We start from the raw sequence: 27,143 nt of genomic DNA on the forward strand, positions 1-27,143 counted from the left end.
CGTAACATTTACAAGTCAAATACTACCCCCTTTTTAAATTCAAACTATTAAAGGTGCACTATGTAACTTTTTTGATGGGGGGGTCAGCCAAATGTCAGTTATTTGCTTGGAATGTTTCACAGTATAGCATTAAACGTATCTAGTTGTCTATTTCCAGTGTAAGGTCACATGTTTCAAGGCATTTTACCATGTCCTGACCTGCTTATCCCCATGGAGATGCTTCCTGCTTTGGCAAGACTTCCACAGTATGGCCTTTAACTGATCTAACAACACTTCTGTGAAATACTTTTACTTCTATCTATCTTGCATATGTTTAATTGTAGGTGTTTTTATTGAATAGCAAAATACCTTGAAAAACATGCATTCTTGCTGCGAAGGATACTGTGGAACATTCCAGGCAAAGCAACAACATATCCATGGACACAGGCTGGTGACACACACTCCACCATCTTAACTAGTCAACAATTCTCAAATCAAGATGAATAATTTTGAATTTAAATCATTAGATGTTCCTTTTTTGCAGTGTGACTTAAGGATTAACATTATACAACAGGACCCTAAGGTGGGCTTTGCAGACAAACTCTACACTGTTACTGTTTCTTTTACCAGGGGCTTTTTACTGCTCGTATTTCTGAAAAATGCTCGATCATTGCTCAAAAATAAGCCTGTATTTTGCAAAATGTAAATAAACAATATCTATTTTGACTTTTGTTTCAATCTATTTTCTGCTGAGTTCAAAATGACTGAAATTCTCAATATTTATCTTCTTTGATTAGCTTTTCTGTTTCACTTGGTCTTTAGTATTTATTCAGTAGGATTGCCCTTTGAGATGTAACATCTCATTTGCAAGGGGGTCCTCAACACAATATCAGAAAAACAGCAATGACAGAAAGGGAGAGGGGAAAAAAACAACAAAGCAAACACACAGCACAACAGTCAAGCTATACAATACAATATAAGATCATAAGGCTGAGTTTGTCATCACCGCACCTGTACTAGTAAATTATTGATGTGAGATTGAAAGAAACTAATCTATATACATTACATATATATTTTTGTTGTAATTCACACTTTGTCTGCAGTGTAGTCTGAGACTGGCACATTTAAAACCAATGGCACTGTACCTGATATTTACTGTCTTACAATACTGAAAAACTGAGCTAGTTCATTTTAAACTGTTTACAGTGCAGTTCAGAGCATCCTAATTGTTCACTGCAAAGAATCAGTGCGGAAATTTACCGTGATGGTGCAGCTAACAACAACTAGCATGCTACCATGCACTTACAGGTTCTCCCACATCATTCTTAAAATTAGATGCAGACAGTACACAGTAGACATATTTTGATCTGCTTACACAGTATATCTGTATTAGGACGAAACATGGGGAAATGATCTGTTACAGAAACTTTTGAGTTTCTTTCTCCATCTGTGGCCAAATTAGTGAACCTTTAGAGTTGAGATGTTTTTCCTCCCATCTTTTAGTTTCAAGCTATGTAACCTTTCTAGGGGAGGGTCCACCAGCTTGTCTCTACGGAAATGCTATCACTTTGCCTTGAATGTTCCACATATGGCATTACACTTGTCTTATCTCCATGGGGATCACACTATCACACCATGTTACAGGTCAGAACTTTACCAATAACAGTACATGTATGAAGTACTTTGTGGTCTAGGGATCACAGCTATACAAAGTTCTCCGTTTAACAGAAATGTCAAATTTTCATGATTTTCCTTATCAAGTCCTACATTAGACTTTGGTTGGACTTGGTTTAGTCTAGGTTAAGTTTTTTGACACACTTTGACTAATAAATGAAGACATGCACATCTTTTGTTTCAATTTAACTTAATATTTTGTGCCAAAAAATAAGCTACATAAAAATATTGCTCTAATATTGTAATCAGAAAATACAAAACAAAGCGATCGAATATCACATGTTTTCCTCATATCGTGCAGTCTTCGTCAGAAGTGACCTGTGAGATATGAACCCTCAGTATTCCCTTTGAACAGCAGATTGTATTGATGCGGTATTTTCAGAACACAAAGGACATAAAGAAACAGCGCACACGAGCAAAGTCCCACAGGGAGTCGAGTTACAACAAGCTATACAACTGTCGTCCGGGGCATCTGACATATTCTGCTTTCTTACCTTTACAAACTGTACAGTATTAATCAATGGACGAATCACATTACACTTCATAATCATCCTAATACTTTTACTGGGGGTACACAGCAAAACATAATAATAATAATAATAATAATAATAATAATAATAATAATAATAATAATATTTTTTATTATTTTTTTCATTATTTTTTTATTTTTATTAAATTAATGTATTAATTAATTTATTTAGAGAATACTGAGACTAGTCCAAAGTAATACTGATGAATGGGTCAAATGCAGAGGACAATTACCATCTAATAAATGGCAAATGGTCACATTGTTATATAGTACTCTTCCACCTTCAAAGCGCTTTACATCAAGGAACCGCTCACACATTCACACACACATTCACACACCAGTGTACGCAGACACCAGGAGAGAGGTGTATTAAGTGTCTTGTACAAGGACACAGCAACAGCATTCATCTGTAGGAACTGGAATCACACCACCAATCTGTGGGTCAGTGGATCTAACCGCTCTACCAATGATGTTTATATGGAAAGCATGATTTGAACTGCCAACCTTCAGATAAAACGACAAATACTCAATACTACAAATACAAATACCAACTGAGCTACTGCCACCTGTTACATCTTTGCATTTTTGAACAGACCAATATCAGCATCATATATAACCAGGTAAAACTGCCAGATGAACAGAATTAAAAAGTAAACAGGAGTGATTCAATTACCGTAAATGCTAGTAAATAGGAAATGGTACATCTAATAATAATAATAATCTAATAATATCTCCTTTGGTTTGAAACTTGCATTACTTGGAATTTGTTGATATGTGATGGCACAATTATAAGGCCTTGTATTAATAATAATAAGCCACACCCTGGTTACAACAAGGCCACATAGGAATTCTAACCATAATAGCAGTTTGTTAACAACGTTTCTCACTACATTTTTTCACTGCTTCTGGATGTGTAGATTTGTCCTTATCTCATCTTAAATGAAGCTTTCCCAGTCCTCCTCTTCAGTCTGGATTGAAATCGGAGCAGGTTGACTAGAGCAGAAAGGAGAGAAGCAAGAAAGAAGGCTCACTGAATAAATCATAGAACACATTTATTATTAAACATAAACTGTCGGTGCCTCCAAGTGTCCCGTAACCTTGTTTTGGTTGAGTCCACGTGTTCTTTTTAACGCTGTATTATGTAACTTTTCTGATGAAGTCATGTCTGTCGCTTGAGTCTCTATGAAGATATTATTATATTCAGCAGTATGGTACTTGCTTATCTATCTTGCATTTATTCAATTAGGTGATTATTGCTCAAAAATACCTTGCAAAACGTTCATTCTTAGTGTGAACAGGGGTTGTTTCTCCACAGATCTGACCTGTAACGTGGCATCACCTGCTTCGCTCAATGGAAATAAAGTTTAATATGTGATAATATGGACCACTGAAGAGAAGATATGCAAAAAAAAAAAAGGAAAAAAAGGGTTGTTTCACTTGTTTAATCTACAGTCAGTTGCCTTTTAAACAACAAAAAAAATACAAATAAATAAGTTATAAGTATATTGCTTGTTTGCAGATTAACTTAAATAATAATTTCAGTCCAAAGACCAATTTTTTCCTATTTTTTCTACATTTTTTACTCCTATAGCCCGATGTAAAAGGAGCACTAACTTCTCTGGGGAAGGGTTTGTCATGTCATGTTTTTCAATGTGTCTTTAACCACAAAAACGTAATACTTGATGCTTGATTTTACTGCCATACTGCGGAAAATTTAGACAAAACGATAACATATCCATGGATACAAGCAAATTGCGGACCGTGCACCAGAAAAGTTACGTAGTGCATCTTTAAAAGCCCAGTGAATGCAGTGCACACCATTTGTTCTTGACTGATTTTTTGTCATTGGAGGTACAGTGTCTCTATGGTGCACTGTCCGGATCAATGAGAATTAGATTAGCAGGTCTCTAATGGATGGACATGTTGTGTTGAGCTTACTACAGAATATAGTATAGCACACACACACACACACACACACACACACACACACTATAGGCTAATGTGGACTTGGCACTTTTCTGTAATGTGCCTTAAATCTTTACAGATGAAGGACACATACTGTATAACGTAACAAACCATTTTATTGTATGTAAAATAGGAAATGGATAATGGAAATGAGGATAAGGGAGGCCAGAAGCTCAGGTGGTAGAGTGTTAGTCCACAGATCCTACGGTTGATGATGCGATCCTAGAGAGCACGGATGAACGCTGCTGTTGTGTCCTTGGGCAAGACACTTAAGCCCCCCTCCCCTTCACCCCCAGTGTCTGTGTACACTGGTGTATGAACGTGTGTGTGAACGGGAGAGTGGTGGAAAAGTCCTATATAAAAATGTGAGTTTTTACCATAAAAGGCCCAGAAAAAACACATCCTGATGATATTGTTCCTCAGTATAGCATTAAATTATGAATCTAACAATTCCTTGAAAAACATATCTTCTTCTGCCTCCCCGCAGATCTTACCTGTACCGGAATCAGACTGGTAACTGGTAATCAGACCGGTGGCATGATCCGCTTGTCTCCATAGAAACAGACCAGATGAATGCTACAGTGTAACGTTCCAGGCAATGTAATGTTACATAGTGCACCTTTTAATATTGTCTAATAACCTCCCATCCATCTATGACCAGTGCACACATTATAAAAATGCTGTGTGGTGCAGTTGTTTTCTCAGAATCCTCTTTCCTCTCATGTGGAGTCGATAATGATCTCCACAAACCGCGCTAATTCACACAGACGCCGGCCTGAAATGCTTCACTCCACAGCGCTCAGGAGGAGATAGTGCGGGGGCAGAGGCCAGAGAAAGGCATTGTTTTGCTTTGTCATCACAGGACTCAACTTTAGAGGGTAAACACACCGATAAAAGTGACTTGAAATCAGAATATTGATCTTGTTTTGTGTAATTTTGATTGTGATATTGTTGTAGAATAAATTCTAGTAACCCGAGACCTGAAGAGAAGAGGCAGACTCTGGAGTTTAAAAGCAGGATAAGTTTATTTACCATCAGTACAGGACCAAGCACAAGGAAGCATGAACCCTCAAGACATAGTGTTGTTCACTCCACTGCTTCTATTGTAGGGAGTATTATAGCTCTGATGACAAAAGCCAATATCACAAGCTCTCCATCAGATTTATTTTGTGAGTGAAATTACTTGAAATCAGAATTTGGAGTAAGAAAAAATCATAATGTCGCCTTTTTTAAAATCAACTTTGCGTTTTCTTCTAATAAGACAAGTGATGCGTAGGTGGAGACAAGATATGTTTAATGCCATACTGTGGAATATTCAAGGCAAAGCAGAAGCATCTCCATAGTGACAAGCAAGTGATGGACCCTCCACCTCCATAAAAGGTACATATTGCATATTTGAACACATCTTTTATGTAGCATCAATATGAAACACATTTCTTTATCTGATGTATTTTTCTATCTTGGTTTATTTGTAGTATCGTCTGGTTCACACATTTGGTTAATCAGTATTTTTTTTATAATAAAGATTTAGTTCATATTCTATCCCAGTTTTCCTCGATGAGCCTTCTGCTTGGAATAGTTATTTTTTCCTGCACGTTGCCAGGTCAGTGACTAACACATAATTAAAAGCTTTGGGGGGTGGGGGAGTACGCCAGGCACAAGATCAAACAGAAAGCTGCCCAGAACACTCATGTTGGCACCAAAAGTGGCATAAACATCTCTACAACAAGATAAACTACAATTTTCAAAACATTTGGGTTTGGTTTACACAGTATAATCCCATTGAGATTGAAACATTTTTATTTTATTCAGCCTGAAATGAAAACGTGTGACTAAAACATTTGGTAGATTCTCCAAAGCAGGGCATTTTTGAGTGTAATTTTTGTTTTTTGTTTTTTAACTAAACCTGAAAAACTGCCTTTTCTGGGATTTTACATGTCACTTTACCTGTGTAGCATATAGACTGTATATATAAATGGACATAGCTAACCTTCTAGCTGCTATGTTCCAAATAGGAAGTGATCATGGGCGCACTTCCAGCTCCATCGATTCTGGCTCCAAATCCCTTTCTATTGAAAAACTGTCACCTCTCTCTCCGTAACTGCTGCTGTCACGCTCATCTTTATGGTCTTAAAATGTCCGTATTAACCCGCTCTACATGATCCTGGTGTTACTATTTCACTGTTGTGTCCATAAATCAAGATATGAACATTAATAAGAGACAAATTAGACACTTTCTTTCCCCGAGGTCGCTCCTGCTAGTTTTAGGAACAGGTTTGATTGACAGTGTTGCTAAGCGTCCACTCCCTGCTAAACCAAACTAAAATGTTTTATAATAAATACTGGAGATTTCTGCAGATTCTGTTGCCGTGACCTCGTTTACAACTTCCATCTTGTGACTGAACTGACATGTGTCCTTTGAGCGCACTCATTTATTTGCTTATCACACTCTAGCACTCTCTTACTTATATCTGTTCTACTTGGTGCAACACATTCATCAATGGAGTGTATTGATTGTTCAGTAAAGAGGAGAATTGTGTGGTGCAGTTATGGGCCTTTTATGGACAAGTCAAGTGCTGCTCCTGCATTACACAACAACACGTTCACTGGGACATGGCCGCCGCTCTGGGTCAGTGCATTCTGGAGTCTTATTGACGCACTGTAGTCCAAGTTTCAAAAGTCTTGCTGTCGGAATGTTTTGGTTTTGCAACTTTTATCGTGATTTTTTACACTTAGGTTGAGTTCACGTGATGTCACAACAATCTAAAAGTTTAAAATTGGTCAGAAGGTGGAATTTGCTGTTTAACTGTCAGATTACAGATTTGTGCACCTGGTTTATGGTGACTATCTCTGTAATTACTGGGTCTGTCCTCCCACAGTTGAATGCTGTCGTTGTGTCCTTGGGCAAGGCGCTTAAGCCCCTCCGTCCCCAGTATCTGTGTACACTGACGTATGAATATGTGTGTGAATGGGTGAGTGGTTCCATGATGTAAAACGCTTTGAGGGCCTCGAAGTGTGAAAAGCGCTATATAAAAATTGGACCATTTACCGTTTAATATTGATGTTCGTGACCATATAGCCTATGGACATTGAATACAAATTTATACCTATATAAATCACAGTAAATCTGAGCCATTAGGAACCATTATCAACCATGATTTACAAGTTCTATTATGAAGTGGACCTATTGACTTGTGTGAATGATTTTAGGATGCAATGAACTCTATTATGAGCTAAAGACGAGATCGCCTATTAATTTTACATCCAGCTGTGTGGCCATTTTCCCTATCGACCCATCTCTGCCTGTTAGCTCCAACGCAAACCATATTTATAAGTCAAATTATGAAGTACAGTTTCAGTGGTGGGTTTCAGATGGCATCACAACATTCTATAGGGCAATATTATTTAAGGACAGCTAAAATGAACATAATTAAAGATTTGTGTTGTAATACAGTGATTTCTCGGTTCAAGACACTAAGACAAATGATCAGATTCAACATTTGTATATTTAGCCTTTGGATATTTCATGTCAAAGTACAATGTAATCAATAGGAAAAACTGTCTCAAATGCACAAATGTTGAATCTGATCGCTTCTATTATTGATTATTGAGTCTAGAGACCCAAGAAAGTGCATCTCAACAATATTAATTTTAGCTGCCCCCATCTCTATTAAAAATTATTGGCCCATAGAGTGTTATGATGTCACCTGAAACCCAGCAATTGAATCTTATGAATGATTTTTGATTTCCTATTGATTTCACAACCGCGCGCGTGGCCGTTTCCCCTATCCACGTGTACAGCCACGAGGCCATCTGGTGACGCGGATGGAGCAAAAAAGAAAAAAAGAAAAAGAAACAAAGCAACAACTTAATCTGGCGTTAGTCCCGTTACCATCTCCTAATCTGGCTCAGCAACAGCCAACCCACTGTCTATGAAAATGTGAACGTGACTACAACGTGGTTACCTTGGAAACAACAAGAGCACTCCCCCTAAATCTAAAAAAAAAACACACACAAAAAAAAAAACGGCTGGTATTTGGATATTTGGGTCACTACATGTAAGTGTATTAAAGTGTAGGCTTTCAAATCTGTGAGTATCTAAGTAATAGGCCATCTTAAAAAATAATAATCATAATAAACAGATTTTTTTTGGTTCTTTTTAATTGTGCAATATATCCAATTTTAACTGTAATTTAAGGATATACATTTAAGGGACCCCAGGAAGACTAGCAACCACTTTATGGAAGCTAACAGGGACCCAACAACTAAAGAATGGAGAGTAGCTAAAAACACGGGTCATTACGCACACACGTGAGCGGTGCCAGCCATGCGTAAACATCCAACACTAACTGATTTAAGACCCCCTCCCTCCCCCTGTGTGCCGTCGTTAATCCTTTAGACAGAGATGAGTATTTCTGGTGACGGGAGGGCACAGTACGGGAGTGATCAGCGGCACGCGAGTTGATCGATGACCGCCGTGCGTAAAGGGTGGGACGGAGGGAGATAGTATGCTTCGAAGGGACACTTTGTTGTAACTGGTTGTTCAAAGGAGGAGTTAAGTGACAGGGATGTGATAGAGGGCGTTAAATACATGGTTTTGGTTAGAGAATTGGCTAGTGCAACGTTAGTGTTTGGTTAAGGTCAGGAACATGGTCAGATCTGTCCCTCCGGAGACGACTATCTAGCACCATTCACGCTGAAGAGTTTAGTAACAGGGGCATGGTTAGGAAATAGTTAAGGTTATTGTGTTTAGATTAGGAATACGGTTAGATCTGTGTCTCTGGAGCTGACTATCTCGCACTAACCCGGCTATTTGAACGGACAACGTCTGTGCGTAACGGCGGCGTGGAGACGGAGACCTACGGAGATACGGTGCTGAGGAGATGTAGGCGTGGTTTTGCCTCCAAGATGATGCCAACTAAAATAAAACTGGCTTCTCGCTTCTGGCCGGAGCCAATCCAAAGAGAGGAGGCAGAAAAGGCGATGTCATCCCTCCAGTGAATCTAGTGTTGTTGCTTTAAACCCGCAGCGCTCGTTTGTAAACCCATCTCCACCCCCATTTAGCCTATATATATTTACAATCATTATCTTTTATCGCTTATCTGCTGCACTGTTGCATCATCTGTAGCCATGTCGGACTCGGAGGATATGACGGAGTTTGCCAGCATCGTGGAGCGGATTGAGCGCGGAGAGGTGAGTGGCAGAGTGGTTGATTTATTACGGTCATGACAGCGGTGCTCTGCCTGTCAGTGAGCCACGGGCAGCGGCCTGAAAGCTCTCACTGCATACGCTCAACATCACACATCATTACATAGAAGGAAAGCACGCAGTTACATCATTCTATAGCTATTAATAGCACTGTAACGCTGGACCAAAACCAATGCATTTTATACCAGAATCATGTTTTTTCTGTTAATCTCGTTTTTCACTAGTAAAATATTCACTAGTATTTTAAAAAGCCATATCTTTGAGTCCTATTTTTTTTACAAGACTGCATTTGAATAGACTGAATAGTGACTAATTAAGTTCAGCACACCACCATAGAGGTAAAGTGGATGTATGTCTTGCCCAAGGATACAATGGCAGTATGCAATGCCAGTAGTGGGGATTAAACCGACAGCTTTTGTGGTGTTAAGCTGTGATGGGGTCTTTCTCTTTGGATTTTTATAAATGTTCACATTTAGCATGCAGAATTCTCATGCACTGCTCCTGCCAAGAATGTGTGTGTATATATAACATTAGATAGAGATCTGGAGATGCACTGAAATATTGACCTGTTCTTAGTCTATATTTGGGCAACGTCTCCAATTAAATGTCGTTAAGGGGAGACACTACAGGCAAAACTCTTGTTTTTGGTCAGTTTTGTCTCTTAGCAACTAGCTTTCACGTGGAAACAACACAATTATCCACTCTGCACTGAAAGATGTTTTAATATTTAACGTAATCAACCTGCCTCCATAGAGTTACATGACACATTGTGACTTCAGAGGCTGTTTTCTCAAAATGCATTTCCCCATAGAGACATAAGGAGCACCCCTTAAAGCAGCACCTACACACACCAAACTTTACATTCTTATTTTGACTAAATGTACAGAAGAATTTTAGTTTTATTTTATTATTATTATTATTTTTTTTACATCTAATACCAAGTCTTTTTTATTAAAGTTTTAACTCCAAAAAAATAAATTAGAATTTTTAGGTACATTTTCAGTCAGATCTAGTTTGCTCAAATACTAAATAAGAAATCCAAAATCCCCTCACCATGTATTTTAGTATTTAATATGTTACCGTGTTTCTGTTTTGAATGTCCCAAATATGGTCAATTCTGTCTATTTTTACACATAAAATGCCTTATTTTTATATTAAAACATTACATGATGAAAAACTTGTAATACATGTTCTTCTTGCATTTATGTGAGTGAACTACAGAAGACGTTTCAAAATGATATCTCTAAATTTAAGATTTTTTCCTATTCACCTGCTTGCTTAAACTTAAATTAGTGTATTTTGATTTGATCATATTGAGATCTAAATTATTTGCTTTGACTTAGCATAAAATAACTAACTGGGAAAAGGTGATGTAGTTAAACCATTCAGCATTATTTTTATTTTATTTTATTTTATTTTATTTTATTTTATTTTATTTTATTTTATTTTATTTTATTTTATTTTATTTTATTTTATTTTATTTTATTTTATTTTATTTTATTTTATTTTATTTTATTTTATTTTATTTTATTTTATTTTAATATTTTCTGTTTTACTTATTTTTTTGAGAATGGAGGATGGAGGTGCAGATGTTTGCTGTTACGAGTCAGATCAGTAACATTTGACTTTATTATATTGTCTCAACCCTTCACACTTCAAATTACATCTGCAAAAAACGACACAGAAAACATGTCTTTATCTCCAATCTGTAAAAATCTCTGTGTTTCTTTCAGTTTTGTTGATGTTTTAGTCCAGTGTTACCCCAGTACATTCCACTGCTCCACTTTGAAGTTTCTACTCTGTTGGTAAAGAATAATATCCCATAGTGTTATCTGCCTGTGCTCCTTTGTGTGTCAGGACAGCGCAGCTCTGGGGCACTGGGTCCTTGTTCTATTAATAGTAAACAAATGTGAATGTGGAAAAGTTGAATTAGCAGCTTCAGTGGTTTGATCCCATACTGCAAGCTGAAATCTGCTGTGTATTATGTGCAGCAGCTGTGGGCAGTGACAAGGCACCGGTATGAAGTGTTCGCTCATTTCTGCCTATAGGGGGCATTATTCATGAGGCGTCAGGCGGCCAATCTGCACTGACTGCCCATCCGGTCTCTCACACACCATCTACATACATAGGATTAGCAAGTGACGTGTATAGCCCAAGGACATAACAACAAATGGAAAGGCCCTAGAGTTCCCGGTTTAATGCTTGCTGTTGGCGTTGAATATTTGTCAGTATTTGCGTGCTTGGTGGTGGGAAATGCATTTTTGACGTGAGTGAATGACTAAACGAATGGATTTTTGAAAAGTACTTTGAGAAGCTTTAAACACAGAGCCAGTCCAGTTTCGTCTGATCTCTGAAGCTAAGCAGGGTTGGGCCACTACTTGGACGGGAGGGGAGACCGCTGGGAATTACAGGTGCCATAGTGTTTTAACAGTGGCTCTGGTGCAAAACTGTTGTGTCCTTAAGCAAGACACTTCACACATTTGGTGGTGGTTGGAGAAGCCGATGACTGAACAACTTTGGGAAAATATCTAATTGTGATCTTTCTGACAAGCACTGAAATTAGATTTGCAGTTTGTGTTAAAGGATTCTGTTCAAAGTTCACAGGTTGGCGGTTCCAGCTTGCACATATGAACTGTTGTTGTGTCCTTGGGCAAGACACTTAGCCCAACCTTGCCCCCAGTGTCTGTGTACACTGGTGTAAAAATGTGTGTGTGAATGGGTAAGTCCTTGATGTGCAGTGAAGGTGGAAAAGTGCTATATAAAAATGTAAAATAAAAATGTGCCCACTGATCACCACCACAAAAGTAAATTAACAAAAAGACTGATATATAAACTGACAAACTTTCAGAACATGTTTATACAGGGTTAGCAGTTTTTATGCAGATTAAGGATATTTTGTTGTATGGAGGAAATGGTGGTATTTCAAAAATTGCTGTCTTTGCTACTTGCTAATTGCACCCATTCAAAAACTGTGACTACAGTATTAATTTACTACTACCAGTGTCCTTAGTGTAAAGCTCTTTGGGTGTCTTGAAAGCTGTTATATACTGTAAATCCAATGCATTAGTAGACCTACATGGGATTCTTTTGTGTAGTGATTTGCATCTAACATCTAGAATCCTAAATGAGACCAAATGCATAAATTTACTCTCAGTGGGCACATCTCTAGGTCACTTTTAGGACAATGCACAACACACATCTAAAACAAAGGCTTTTCAGAAAAAGATAAAGGCCTGAATGTGCAGAAACAATGCACCATATTAAACTACAATATTGGTCTATGTTTGTGGACATGCTAATTTGACCTATTTGTTTTCATCTTCTAGTATGTAGGCCTAATGATCACTCATACAGCGAGATGGTTACTATTCCTGTACAGATTGTCCTTGGCCTATATAATGTAACTTTCTTCATATGAAATAATCAAATTTAAAATAATTAGATTTATAGACATCTGGAAAGGTCCATTATCTGACTATACCCAACATTCACAACTAAAGATATATATATGTTTTATGTACATATATATATATATAAAAAAGATCTATATGCAAGACTATACTGTTGTGACGTCATCCCAGGGACTGCATGAGGAAATGAGCACTAGTATATAATTTGGTACAATGCATCTCTCTTCTGTAAGTTAAAGTTAAAGTGGGACTAAACACCTAGTGAACTCCGCCCACAACTACATTTCAAGTAGAGCTGACAAACTGGGCAGTACTCAGAAGGCTAACGGGGGAGAGCGAGGGGGGAGGAGGAGCAGGGCCTGGAGGTATAAGGAGCAGTGTGATTGGTCTAACAGGTATCCAGACTTCAAACTCCGCCCCTGCAGCCAGGTGTTTGTAACTAGGAACACCTGGCTTTTATCAGGGCAGTCCTGTGTGATGTCCCCAAGCACTTAAAATTCCAGTGGCGAATGGAGGTATTTGTATATGTTTTTGACTAAAAAGCTGCAAATATACTTAGTTTACACTAAAATTACGAAGAAAGCACTGAGAATTGTGAAAGTGCTATTAAAGCACGATATACATAGTGCAATAGCAAAATTGTTGATTTAGTGTTTAGTTCCATTCTAAAGGAAAAGAATCAATTTTATTACACAAAATGGATTCTTATGAGCTTGTTTGAGTAATCTTGCATTCTTCTGTCTACATCTTCAAAGCTCAAAAATGCTCAGTTCCACCTTGTGATGTCAAGTAGTGGTAATTTTCAAGTGGTACCTTTTACTTTTTGTTCAGTAGAGATTGGCAGTTCCAGGGCTGAAATCATCCAAATGATTCTAGTGGAGTTTTAAAACACAGTGGAGCACTTCTTCTATTACCACATGACATCACAATGTGGAATGTGGAGAGTGTTTTCTGTTTGAGAGAAGAACTCAGTCTAAATATGCAGAGTTTGTGTGTTAAACATACGTGAATGAAATAAAACACAACTCCAGGTCTGTTTGTGATGAGGAAACAACATTATTACAAAGATTAAAAAAATAGCATAATGTTGGCCCTTTAATGTGCATAGGACACTGTCTGATTAAATAGATAAACTAAACAAAGAGTTGTTTAGGTGGCATTTTTAAGGAACCAGTGACCAGATAGCCAATAGTTTTCCATTGTTTTCATGGTTAAATGCAGAAAAGACTGTAAGCTTTCACATTCACATCTGCCTTTCAGAGACTGGTCTACACTTGTAGCGCATCACTTATTTAAGCTACCTCAACCCTGCTGTGTGGATAAAAGAAAATAAATGTCTGACCATTCAGATTTATGGTTCACATTTACATTTAAAGGCAGCAGCGGTCACTATGGAGACACACACCCTCCCCTCTGTCTCTCCCTCCTCCCCCCTCCACGTGCAAGGCTTGTGGGTTGCCAGCTTTGCACATTTTTACCAATTGGGAGCTTACTTTTGATTTCTTGCAGCTATGTATTTTTGGGGGCTTGTTTCAGCGAGAGTTCATGTCATTGATCATTTTGGTCCTTTTTTAAATCAATATCACTACATTTAACTCTTTAACAAAGTAACAACACTTGGGTGAAATACTTTTACTTCTGACTCTTAAAGTGCATTTTTAATAGGTATTTTTACTTAAGTAGTTTTTTTCATGTGATGCTTTTACTTTTACTTAAGCAACTTTTTACCTCTGTATCTGCACTTTTACTTAAGTAACAAAATTGAGTACTTCACTGACCACTGGTAGGATATTTGACCAGCCTCCAAAATATCTTTTAACAGGCTACATTACTGAAATGAAAACAAATGCAGTACAGTGGTCAGTCTTTCTTATTTATTTCTTATATTGTAACCTAATAAGGTCAATTAATATCGTTAATTGTTTTTCAGATTTGGCATGACAGCCTTCTTTCCAATTGGAGGCGGGAGTTACCTCATATTTTCTTAACTAATGTCCTAAAATTAACTTCAAAAATGATGTAAACTCATCAGTTTGCATATGTAGCCAATAGAATGTTGTGAATTCATCTGAAATGAACAAATTAACTCTTAAAATTAAAAACAATTCCAGGGTTATAATTAAATCAAGTTAGTACATATAATACAATATATATTTGTTTTGATTTGTTGATCTCACATATCACTACAGCCCTTACAAATCTACACAATAAAGTTAAAATAGTAAAACAAAGGGGAAAAAAAGCACCATTAGATTATTATCAATTACACGTACAAATTATTATTTTTTATTACTGTTATTATTATTAGTAGTAGTAGTTATAGAAGTAGTAGTAGTGGTAATGGTAGTAGTAGTGGCAGTGGTAGTAGTGGTAGTAGTAGTAGTGGTAGTAGTAGTGGTAGTAGTACTGGTAGTGGTAGTAGTAGTAGTGGTAGTAGTAGTACTGGTAGTGGTAGTAGTAATGATGTAGTAGTGGTAGTAGTAGTAGGGGTAGTAGTGGTAGTAGTAGTGGTAGTAGTAGTAGTAGTGGTTTTAGTAGTAGTGGTAGTAGTGGTAGTGGTAGTGGTAGTAGTAGTGGTGGTAGTAGTGGTAGTGGTAGTAGTAGTAGTAGTAGTATTACTCATTTATTTTTTGCTTGGTCAAAGCTCCGTATACATTAAATTCAGTATAGTTTGTATTCCCATAAATAAGACATATGTAGAAGCTTACAATCAAATAATAAACCAAGTAAATGAAGTTAAACCTTATTATATCTACCCTAACAGTTACACAGATGCCACAAATTGCCAAAAATCCCTTCACCCATGTTTTGCGCTCCTTTCCATATTCCCTTATGCGTATTTGTGCCGTGAGATCTGGCAACCCGCGGCGCTGCGCTGCGTCCCTCTCCTCTCCGCACGTCTCACCGTCACTCTATTTAAACTCACGCATCCACGCGCACTCTCCATCTCCTGCTCGCGCTCACAAGTTGTTTTTAGCGTAAACGAACACACTTCTGGATAAAACTTCGTATTTTTTGGACTTGGGAACTGTTTTAATTGCCTCAAAATGACTACGGAGAGGCGACGTAGCAGTTTTATCGGGGTAAGTTTGGTGTAATGCTCGTTTTGGAGACGAGGATGGGGAAGTTTGTGCTGTTTTGTCTCGTCATTGTTCGGGATCTTGTAGGATGTGAATGCACGCCAACTGCAGCCGCTAGCTAGCTTAATTAAAAAGCAACGACAAGGACGTTTTTGGTCGTTTATTGCCTTTTCTTTGCGAGGTATTTTTGTCCACATTTTACGACGTTCACTGGGGTTAACAGGTGTGACTGGATGAATGGACACGAGTATAGAGGTGGTCATTTGCAAAAGTTTGAATAAGATTTTAAACAAAAGAGGAACTGGAGAATTGCCAGCACGTTTTTAGCTCTCAAACGTGAGCTGTTGGAGTGATGCTTTTAACCATTTGGATAGATTTAGCTGCAGTTAATCTTGTCTTACGTAAGAAATGTGCTAAAGACCAGCTGGACTTGGGCTATTTGTGGTTTTGTATTGAAACTATGCCGTGAGAAAATGTTTGAACCAATGCGTTTTGTCAACAATATGAAACCCACTTTATTTTTGTTGCACATTTTTCTGAGCCTGTTTGCAAAGAGCTGCACATTAACAGAAAAAAATATTAACTTCTGCAGTCTTACTCAACACTGTAACATCAAATAGAAAGAACCTCAGTTAAAATAGTTGTTTAAAATAAAAGTGTTGGCATTGATTTGGCAAGTGTTAATGTCATGGACTGACTTTAGAGTGAGAAATATTGATTAAAATATGTCTTGCATTCTAGATCCTTGATATCTAAAATGTGATTATAGTTTTGCAATCTATAAAAAATGTGTACGTGTTGGTTGAGTTACAAATTTTGCAGAAATGAACTGTAAAGTGATCAATTATCAACTAGTTTACCTACTTTTCTACAAATGCATACACATGACTAATTTTGCATACATAAAAACAACCACCATACACTGACAGTCAAATGTTTGAACATGCGTTTTCATTTTTTTGTTTCCTCTATCTCCAGGTTTGTTTACATTGTAGATTCCCACTGAAAGCATCAAAACTATGAATGGACATGTGTGGAATCTAGCAAACAAAAATAAACTCATAATAACTCGACTTGTTTAAATAAAAAAAAATAAATAAATTAAAAAGGCTATTCTTTGCTTTGAACCTTGGTTTGCTCTTGGCATTTCTTGACCCTGACATGGCACACCTGTGAAGTGAAAACCGTTTCAAGTCTTGAAGCTCATTGAGAGAAGGCCAAGGGTTTGCAGAGCTGTCCACAAAGCAAAGTGTGGCTACTTTGAAGATTTGAATATTAGATAATATTTAATTGAGTTATTTCCCTTTTTTTTCTGTACTACATAATACTATATACATGTATTTGAAGTCTTCTGTATGTGTCTAAAATCTAGAAAGTAGTAATCATAAAAAACGTTGAATGGGAAGGTGTGTCCAAACTGTTGACTGTTTGTGTAACATTAGCCACATCCAAGCCTAATAATGTATTTTGTCTTCTAGGTCCCTATAAAGAACATAGAGAGGGAGCTGATTTGCCCCATCTGTAAAGAGCTCTTCACTCACCCCCTGATCCTGCCCTGTCAGCACAGCGTCTGTCACAAATGTGTCCGAGAGCTGCTCATGCTCAACCATGACGACTCCTTCGACGCGGGGTCAGAGTGCTCTTTACCAGGCAGCCCCAGGTCCCGGGTCCCCTCTCCCTCCATGGAAAGACTGGATCGCCTCGTCAGATCAGGTAGAGTGAGAGCCCAAACTGAAATCTTTGTATCGTGACGGCAGTAATCATTTCTTCAATTTGCACTGTGAACTAAATTCTGACTTTAAAACATAACTTGCTCAAATCTCAGTACTCGGTATTGCCAAATAAACGCGATGGGATATGCATTTAATTTTTAGCCCCATTTTGGTTAGATCTCAGGATTTATTTTCGTTAATTAACAGCATCAGCTTCTCATGTCTAAAAGAATGTCACAGCCTTGTGTTGTTTTAGCTGGATCATTTGTCACGTTGTTAATGAGAGAAACGTTCAATCACTTGTCTCAATATATTGCTGCTTATTTCATGCTAAATTATCGGCCTATGAGGTAACAAAATTTCAGTTAAATCAAGATGGCCTTCCTCACTCCACCAGTAGATTTGGTAGATTAAGTTTACTAAATTATCTTGCTAACCAGTTGGATTTTACTTTTGGTTAGTCCATTATTAAAGGTGTAATATGTAACTTTTCTGGGTACACCACCTGCTTGTCTCAATGGACATGTTGTTGATTGGACTGGAAGGTTCCCCATTATGGCATTAAACTTGTCTATCTCCATGGAAAGAAAACAAGTGACAATACCAGTCCATGCTAGATGTCAGATCTGTGGAGACTGGACAGGCAACAGTAAGAACGCATGGTTTTCCAAGATGTTTCCAAGCCATACCAACACCTGTTATTGAATAAATGCAAGATATATAAGTTTAATGTCATATTGTGGTACGTTCAAGGAAAAGTGGCAATATCTCTATGGAAACAAGCAGGTGGCGGACCATCAGAAGTTACATGGTGCATTTTTAAGTTGGTGGTTGTCAAAACAACTGAAAACAGGAACTAAATCCCAAAGATGAGTTATTTTAACATTTTTATATTGTTTGAGCTTATATGAGCCAGAGTTTATTTTTGAACTCATGAAATCCAAGTATCACGTTTATTATAAGCACCACAATGACGCACAAGAAAGTCAATATCACAGGAAGTAAGCACAGACGATAAAAGGCATGTGATCCTCCCTTTTAATCCATATTGTCTCCAGCTGCACTTATTCAACTTCTAAAATCCAGTCTAAAGGGAAATGCATTGTTCTGCCCAAAATGTCCTTGTCCAAAACACAATAAAGGGTTGGGATCAGTGGGAGGGCATCTGTGTTATGTGTCATCCTACCTTGACAATACTATTCAAAACTAGGGTAGTAGGCTCACAGCAAATCACTTAATGTTTACTTAAAGGTGCACTGTGTAACTTTCTTTAGCATGTTCTATCGCCAATCTAGCAGTTATTTCATTATAGGTGTTTTTTTTTTGTTCAGAAATGTGTTGAAAAACATTGCATTCTTGCATAGAGTGGGGTCACCTCTCCACAGATATGACCTGTAAAGTGGCCTGGTGGCATCACTTGATTGTCTCAGTGGAAAAGAATAAGATTAATGCCATACTGTGGAACACTGCCATAGAGAGAAGCAGTTGGCCAAACCCTCCACCAGATCGTAAACAGTAAAGTTAATTTCTTCTGCAAACACAATATCCTGGTTACATTTTATAAAGTGTGCTAACTTTGTAGTTTAGACCTTTTACAAACATGCTCTGAAACACATGTGATTCTTTTATGTATTTAGCTGTTCATATATCTTCTCTCAAATTTAAAATGTGCACTTAAAACCTAATCCTAATTTTCAAACATAAATCTCAAATCTTGGCTCTGGAATTCCTAGAAAAAGTTAGATATTTTTCCAGAACTGTTGAGCCCTAGTTGGCACACACTCCTCCTCCCTCATGCCCTAGATAAACTGTGGCAAACAAAGTGGTTTAATTACTGTGATGCATCGGTATTATGTCTGTCATCATGTCGTTCTCCAATTCTGCCCGATACTTCACGCTCAAATTATAAAATCTACTGAAAACCTGACCACTAAGTTTATCTGCTGAACAAAAACTAATGTTGACTTGAATCTACCTAACCATAATTGTTTGTACTGTCTGTTTCTAAAGGCCCAGAGGCGGCAAGAATCCCATATAATTGTACAGTAGCGCTAACATGCAGATTTTAAATGTGGGATTAGCTTCTATTTATCTTGATCGGATTAACAGGCATCATGTGTATGTATTATACACTTAGAATTCCTTAAAAGTAGCTTACAGGTGCTCTTTCCCCTTATAAGTCCCTAAAACCAGAGCTGAATGAAAGCTGACGTTTGGTGGTGTTCATGAGGTTATACGAAAGAATTCAGGCTTTTTAAACTACTTTTGGACACCTTGGGGTTTTGCTTGGCATAACCTACAATGTGTTTTATTGGTATGTTTATGCATGATTATTGCCAGCAGACATTTCAAGCTTGCAAACATGTCTAGCTTCTGGCTCTGTCTAGCAAAATTTGACTGTTATGGTTAAAGTAAATTTGAACTGATCAAGGTGTATAGATTTCATAACCAGAGAGGAGCACTGCTGGATTGCTGTCTCAGTACATTAAAACTGAGGTACCCAATTCTCAAACCATGAAAGGAGGGAGTGAGGAATTGGTAGTATTCACATGCATGAATTTTTAGGTACATACACAGCTTTAGAGTGACTTATTCAGGCTGAAATGTCAAACTGGGTTCACCATCAATGCACAGCCAATCATTCCAAAATGTCATACAGTGACTCACATGGCTCTTAATGATATATATGAAAGAGGCTCAACTTGAGTGGGACAAAATTGATAATACAGTAGTCACTTAAATCAGGCTGCCAATGCGCAAGGTGAAAAGAAAACAAAGATCAACTATTGAAATACAAAATAAGAGGGCTCATTCTGCACTTACTTTAGCAAACTGCACATATTCTTAAAAGCACAGACCTCTCACTGACTAGACTTTTAAAGCCAATATTCAGTGCTTTTTATGAGTTAAACTTATAGGCCACTAAGTAAGTCTCTTGACATTAACAATTGACCTTTTCTTTGTTATTTGATCAAATAAACAACTTTAAATGACATTTCAATAATGACTATTCAGTTTTTTTGTTTACGTGTGTAGTATAGTGTATGAATTGTATTATTGACTCAATTCAAGGACAATATATTAACGATGTTTAAAATAAGTGGCAGGTTTTGGTGCGCCCAAATCATGTTCTGGTGCACCCAAATGAAAATCTTAGGTGCACCCAACTCAAATAATTAGCCTGGAGCCCTGACTCCACACACTCCAGGTATGATTTTAATAACGCAACATAATAACCTGGCTTGAATTCAAGATGTCAGTTTTGTAAAATAGTTGATCGTTGCCCTTTTTCTATATAGTTTCTGTGTTAGTATTTCTAGCTTTTCTACATTTATTTATTTATTTTTATTCAGGAAAAAGACGGTTTGAAAGAAGCCTGCCTCTCTGACCTGAAATCTCTGGGCTGCGTTCCATTACAGTGTCCTATTCATTTGTACGCCTGTCCACTGCTCTATGAGGGAGACAAACATGCGGTAAATCCAAGAGGAAATGAACAAAAACAGACCTACACCCACAGCCAGTACATTAAACGCTGCAGTGTTGTTTAGCAGGGCACGTTATACTGAGTGTCCATAGAGAGGGGGCCAAATGGGGTTTTGGTTCTTTAACAAGGCCCCTCTTCATCAGACCTGTTCCTCCACCTGAATGACTCAATTCTTCACTGACCTGTGTCCATCCAAGCAGGAACTAACCAAATCAGCCCTTAGAGTAAACAAATGTTGCTTTAGAACATAAAAACAAATAATAAAACCACACAAACTGCAAAGAGGCACGGGACTGTTATAGGTATGCAGTGAAAACCTTATAGGGCACTCCCTTTTAAGTTACTATATCCTTTTCTCGTGCTCCTGAATTTTTAAAGTCCATACACCTTTTACCTGTCAGAACATACTTTTTACTGAAGACAAGCGAGTGTGGAACTAATGGTATAACTTGCTGTTTTTGTTTTTAGCCTTATTTGCATTGCATCACACCACTTTCAGGGGCCAGACTGAAGTTTTCCTGTCAGTCGTGCTAACAACTAGCATGCTAACAGTGCACCAGGCTTACTTCCTGGTTCACATATGATAAACGTCACTGACATTTTACCCTAAGAGTGCTTTTACAATATAGTCTATCTGTACTTCCACAAGACGCATTTCCTTTATTACATGAACATTTAAGTTTGTAACACTGATAAACCTATTTGAAATGCTGTTCAAATGTATTCAGGTTTAAAAAGCCTGTAAAATTCATAATATCAGTTCTTTAAGCAGCAGGACCTGCTTACAAACTTAGAAATCTCATTTGCCGGTCGTCATAGTGATGTAACCTTCCTTTACAGCAATGTCGGGATTATGGGAAGGGTCTAAGAGGGGAGACTTAAGACTATATTTATCAGTGTGCAGAGTGGATGAGCCTTTCTGTACGAACACACTGAGAAGCACTTTTAATTATGTCCAACGTGTGCTAGTCAATAATGGGTGGGATTTCAATTTGGACAAGTTGTAATTTCAGATGGAGGTCAGACACCAGTAAATCTATGGACTATGTTTGTCTGTTAGTACAAACATGCACACATTCCAATCTACAAATGTTGAACTTTTATCATTTGCTGTAAAAGATTGGGTCCACAAACTTGCCATATTAATCCAATGTGATAATGTCCTTTTTAACAATTTTAACCTTTTAACACTCTAACAATTTTGCCTTTGGATTTAAATAATGCAACCACAATTTTAAGCTATAATGATAATGTATATTTATTGTAGCTCATTTGTGTTGACACACAAGGCATTGAACTTTATCAGGTTTTTTTTTTTTTATGTGGATTGGCCAAGTAATTGCAGAGATGTTAGCCATAAACTTTGCAATAATGACAGTCTAAAGGTGCAGTCTGCATCTCTCTGGAGATGGCACGTCACCTGCATGATTCCATGGAAATAAAAAGTTGAAACCATACTTTTCTCCATGGAGATGGTGGTTTTATTTGATATCAGACTGTCGAACATTATAGACTGTAGAACATTTCCATGGAAACAAGAAGCAGGTCCACATCCAGACCAAATAAGACATGTTTGTGGAGATGCAAGCCCGCTCACAGTAAGGATGCATGTTTCTGTATTTCAGTGCAATAAACAAACCCAAAATAAAAAAAACCCAAACATACTTTAATTCTAGTCTATTTTTGACTAAAAGGTTACATACTATAGCTTTTAAAAAATCAAACAAATTGTTCTATAAAATTCCAACCTGTCCACCTGCATTTTAAACTAACGGGTTCTTCTTAAAATTTTATGTTGTCATGTGAACTTATTTGTTGGCTAAAAAGTTACACACTATGACTTTTAAAAAGGGAAAGTTGTACCAAAACATTCTGACCCGTCCACTTCCATGTTAAACTAATCTGTTCTTTTACAATGTTATAATGTGACGTGAGTTTCTGTTTTTTAAATTGTGCTGTTGTCGGTCTGTGTCAACAATCAACATCTCCAACCTCTTTACTAACTGTTTTCACTGCTTTAAATTGCAAATATGTTTTATTTTCTGGCTGTGTTTCTAAATGCCATGCCATGTTTTATTTCTGAATGATCAAATCTCACTCATGTCACTTCACTTTTGCATTGTTTTGTTTTGATTCACATTTTGCATATCTGTCCATTGCTTGCAGCCTCAGTCCGAAGGTCGATGGGGAGCCGAGGTAGACGTGGGCTTCGTGGTTTCAGTAGCTATAGTAGTGAGTACAGTGTTGCCATAGAAACCCTGTGAGTGATGCCTTAGTTTGGTTCTACCCCCTTTCTCTTAATTAGCTGTAGCCCTGTCAATGCTCACATACAGACTTTTAGTATAGGCTGAAATAAACTAAAATAAAGGTCCACTGAGCATGAGTGAGTACAATTTATACATTAACTCTTCATTTTAAATTGTCTGCAATGATCCAAAGTTATTCCGAACATCCTAATTATCCACAGGGAGTTTATAAGTGCTTTTCAAGTACTAAACATATCTGTCCTGGAGAAAATGTAACTTTTATTACATTTTAAAAAATCTGGTACAGCACCTTTTTAACGGTCCCATATTACACTATTTTTCTGATCTATGTTGTAATGTCGTTTCCTCATCACAAACAGACCTGGAGTTGTTTTTTTGTTTCATTCCCATGTTTAACACACAAACCCTGTTGTGTGTGTTTTTCTCTCAAACAGAAAACATTCAGTTCCACCTTGTGATGTCATGTGGTAATACAGTAAGTGCTCCACGGTGTTTTCAAACTCCATACACCTTCAGTAGAATAATTTTTGATGATTTCAGACCTGGAATTGCCCATCTCTACTGAAGTAAAGGTGGCTGTTAACTTATACTACTTCATGACATCACATGGTGGAACGGAGTATTTTGAGCTTTGGAGATGTAGACAGACTAATAATAAAGGATTACTCAAACATATTGAACGAAACAAAACACAAATCCAGGTATGTTTTGATGGAGAAACGGCATTCATAACATGGCGTAACTCTCACAAAAGTCCGTTTTGTGTAATATAGGACCTTTTGAAGAAATGAAAAATCTTTTGAAGTGCTTTTAACCCTAGAACTAAAACTCCCAAACAAAACTAGGGTTCTCTTTTCCCTATCTTCAAATCCAGAAAGTATTTAAAACGGCTTGGTATTTTGGCACAGTGTGTAGCACGTACCCGTCAGTATTGGACTTGCCAAATAAGGAACCAACATTGCCAACATTCATTTAGCAGCTGGTGGAAGTTTCCTAGGAATTGGGACTGCAGAGGAATTTGCCTATTTAATTTGTATGCCAACTTGCCAATTCTGTGTTTTCTTCGTAAATATTGTCTAAGAAAAATTTTATCCTTTACTCAAAGGCACAGTACTTGATTTTTACAGTCTCAAAAATGTGAAAAACAGAACTAGTTAATTTTAAACAGTTGGCAGTGGTTCAGTTATTCCTCGCTTATCTTACACATTCAACATCCTAAATAGTCACAGTGATGAGTTTATAAGCATCTTTCACAACTTTGAGAGAACAGTGCGGAGTTAAGCCGTGGCAATAAAGCTAAAAACTAGCATGCTAATCGCACACTTCCTCATTCTCGGACAACAAATTGCATTATAATTGACTTATTTTGACCTCAAGAGCTACTTATACAATACATCTTTACTGGGCCAAGATAATTTTGCTCAAATATATGGAAGAAAATTGGGTACTGCCCCTTTAAGAACAGTACATTTCTGTGTACTGCGCTGCGTCTCACATACTCTGAAGACTCACTATATGTTGAGGCTTGCTACATTTTTGACTGGCTTCTCTATTATAACTTCACGCCTCAGGGACCACTTCATGCTTCATATAAAGAACATTTATGCACAGTTCATTGACTCCTTTTTAAGATAATTTTCTTAGCAAAATAAAAAATATATTTAAGAAGCCTTACAAATACAGTTGCCAAGTAATGGATCAATTAGACATGCTCAGTGGGCCTATTCAGTGATTCAACAGATGCCAAAAACAACATGTACAGTTGTTTTTTAAAGAAAAGAATAATTGATAGAAGGAATTGGAGACTCTTGCACAAACAAATGGGTTAGAATTAGTCAAATCTCAAATGTATGGCACATTACGTTGCTACAGAAACTACATTACAATTTCAACCGCCCATAATTTGTAGTAGTAATGACTTAATGGTAGTTGACTACTACCAAAGCCTATGTAGAAATCAATAGGAAATGGGGCCACAATTTCCTTCACAAACAACAAAATGTCTTTAGATCTGTACAAATATGTTCTGAAATGTGATTCTTGTATTGGTTTGTCAGTTCATATTTCAGTCTTTTTGTTAATTTTCCTTGACGCATTTAAAACATGAACTTTGAACAGAATCCTATATTATTAAAACATAATTTTCCAGTGTAACCACAATGCTTCTCAGAAAAATCTGATATTTTCCCCAGATTGTTCAGCTCTAATAGGAATGATATATAAACCTAGATGTTAAAATAAATGGGAGGGTGGAGACCTATACCCTCACACTCAGCATTGAAGCAGCTGCAGTGACTCGTCTCTTTCAGACTCCTGCATCAGCACAAACTCACTCTGCCCCTGGCGCCTCTGTCTCCACCTGCTCTGTCTCAAACTCAGGGCTGCAGACATACAGATACACTTAGAGTAACACTACTTTAAAATGATGTTGACAAAAGCTATGAACGGCTCTATACTCATGGGTCTCCGCTTTTGTTTATATGTCACATTTTGAGGACTTTTTTCCCGTTCAAAAGATATACTATGATATACATTGTTAACTGCTATGGCAACGGTTCAAATTTTTCCTCATTCTGAAACCAATGGATAGAAATGCCCTAGGTCCAAGCAAAAAGAAGAGAACTAGGAAATTGCTTCAGTGGTAGGAATGGTAGCGGTGGGAGATTTTTCATTACCCCAAAGGAAACATTCAGATGGAAACAAGGCAATCCATCAAAATGTGCCAAGACAGGCCTGTGTAACTTGTGTCCGATTCTTAAACCTAAACCACAAAATGTAAAGCTATTAAATTAACCACATGTACAGAAATCTCTTTACACCTTTGTTTGGAAGATTATACTGTTCCCTATCTACATAAAAGTATAATTGTTTTGGCGATATAGCAAAATATTGATAGTCTATTCTAATTTTTCATAGCACCCACCTCTGTTCTAGATGCTACTCCATTTCTGAGTAATTTTTGGTAATTCTTGTAAAGTTTTGGTACCAATTGAAAAAACCAAAATGTGTATATAACCTTTTAATCTTATTTGTCAACATAATCACTCATTGTCATTGGAGTAGCCAAACTCATACTTGTGTAGAGGTATTCTTGCTTCAAAATTTTATACTAAACAAAAGTAAAAATGTCAAAAGTATTCTCAGATGTAAAATTTCTTCTTTCATAGCTACCGTTTCTGCTGTAAAATCACAACAGATTTCACGCATTATATATTTTAACATGCCCATTTATTTTTAAATCATACTTCATCAACCGTCATCTTTAAAAAGTGTCACATTTTAATCATTTTGAATTTATTAGGCAGATTCTAATGCATTTAACTGTAGTGCATTTACATATTCACTCACGATCACTCTTTAGTTCATTTTCAGTCCTTACAGCATGCACACGGCTACATAGTTTTGCTTTGCTGTTTGGCCTCTGCTTTTTCCTCCTTTGCAAAGTGTTGTATTATTTCCTGTGTTGGTTTTTTTGCCTATACCTGAGGAGTGTTCGATTGAATTTTCAGGTCCGAGGAGACGAAGTGGAAATGCAGGCACACAAGCAGACATAAATCCAGCACTCCTTGGTTCCCCTGTCCCTCAAAAACGTGAAGCTTGTTTTAATTTTAGTGTCGTTTTTGAGTTTGTAAAATTGCGTTTGCTGCTGAATCACCCCCTTTGCTTGTACCTGTGATGTGAACACATTGCTGTCTTAGTTCACCGTGTCATTCACTGTGTTAACTTGCACACGAGTACTCTAACCCTAACCCTCGATTTGAAAAGCCAAATTGTCTCGGAACCAGACATGTAGCTAACTAGAATAATAAATGGTGTTCTAAAAAAAATCTAACTA

At 37.3% G+C, this 27,143-nt stretch overlaps 1 protein-coding gene across 3 annotated transcripts in view; it reads left to right on the forward strand.

Annotated features, from left to right (window-relative positions):
• The first annotated feature begins 9,251 nt into the window (after nucleotides 1-9,251).
• Nucleotides 9,252-27,143, forward strand: part of trim36 (tripartite motif containing 36) — a 40,981-nt gene continuing 23,089 nt past the window's right edge. The window contains exons 1-3 of one of the 3 annotated variants that reach the window (XM_055224345.1): nucleotides 9,252-9,340; nucleotides 17,324-17,558; nucleotides 26,818-26,898. In XM_055224345.1, the coding sequence (XP_055080320.1) occupies nucleotides 9,278-9,340; nucleotides 17,324-17,558; nucleotides 26,818-26,898 (379 nt within the window). In that variant the 5' untranslated portion in view covers nucleotides 9,252-9,277. Of the gene's footprint in view, nucleotides 9,341-15,711; nucleotides 15,849-17,323; nucleotides 17,559-26,817; nucleotides 26,899-27,143 lie in introns of those variants that run through there. The other 2 variants (XM_055224346.1, XM_033972625.2) reach the window with 2 other exon arrangements.

The sequence above is a fragment of the Periophthalmus magnuspinnatus genome, chromosome 9 (assembly GCF_009829125.3).
Source record: "Periophthalmus magnuspinnatus isolate fPerMag1 chromosome 9, fPerMag1.2.pri, whole genome shotgun sequence".
NCBI classification, from domain to species: Eukaryota; Metazoa; Chordata; class Actinopteri; order Gobiiformes; family Gobiidae; genus Periophthalmus; species Periophthalmus magnuspinnatus.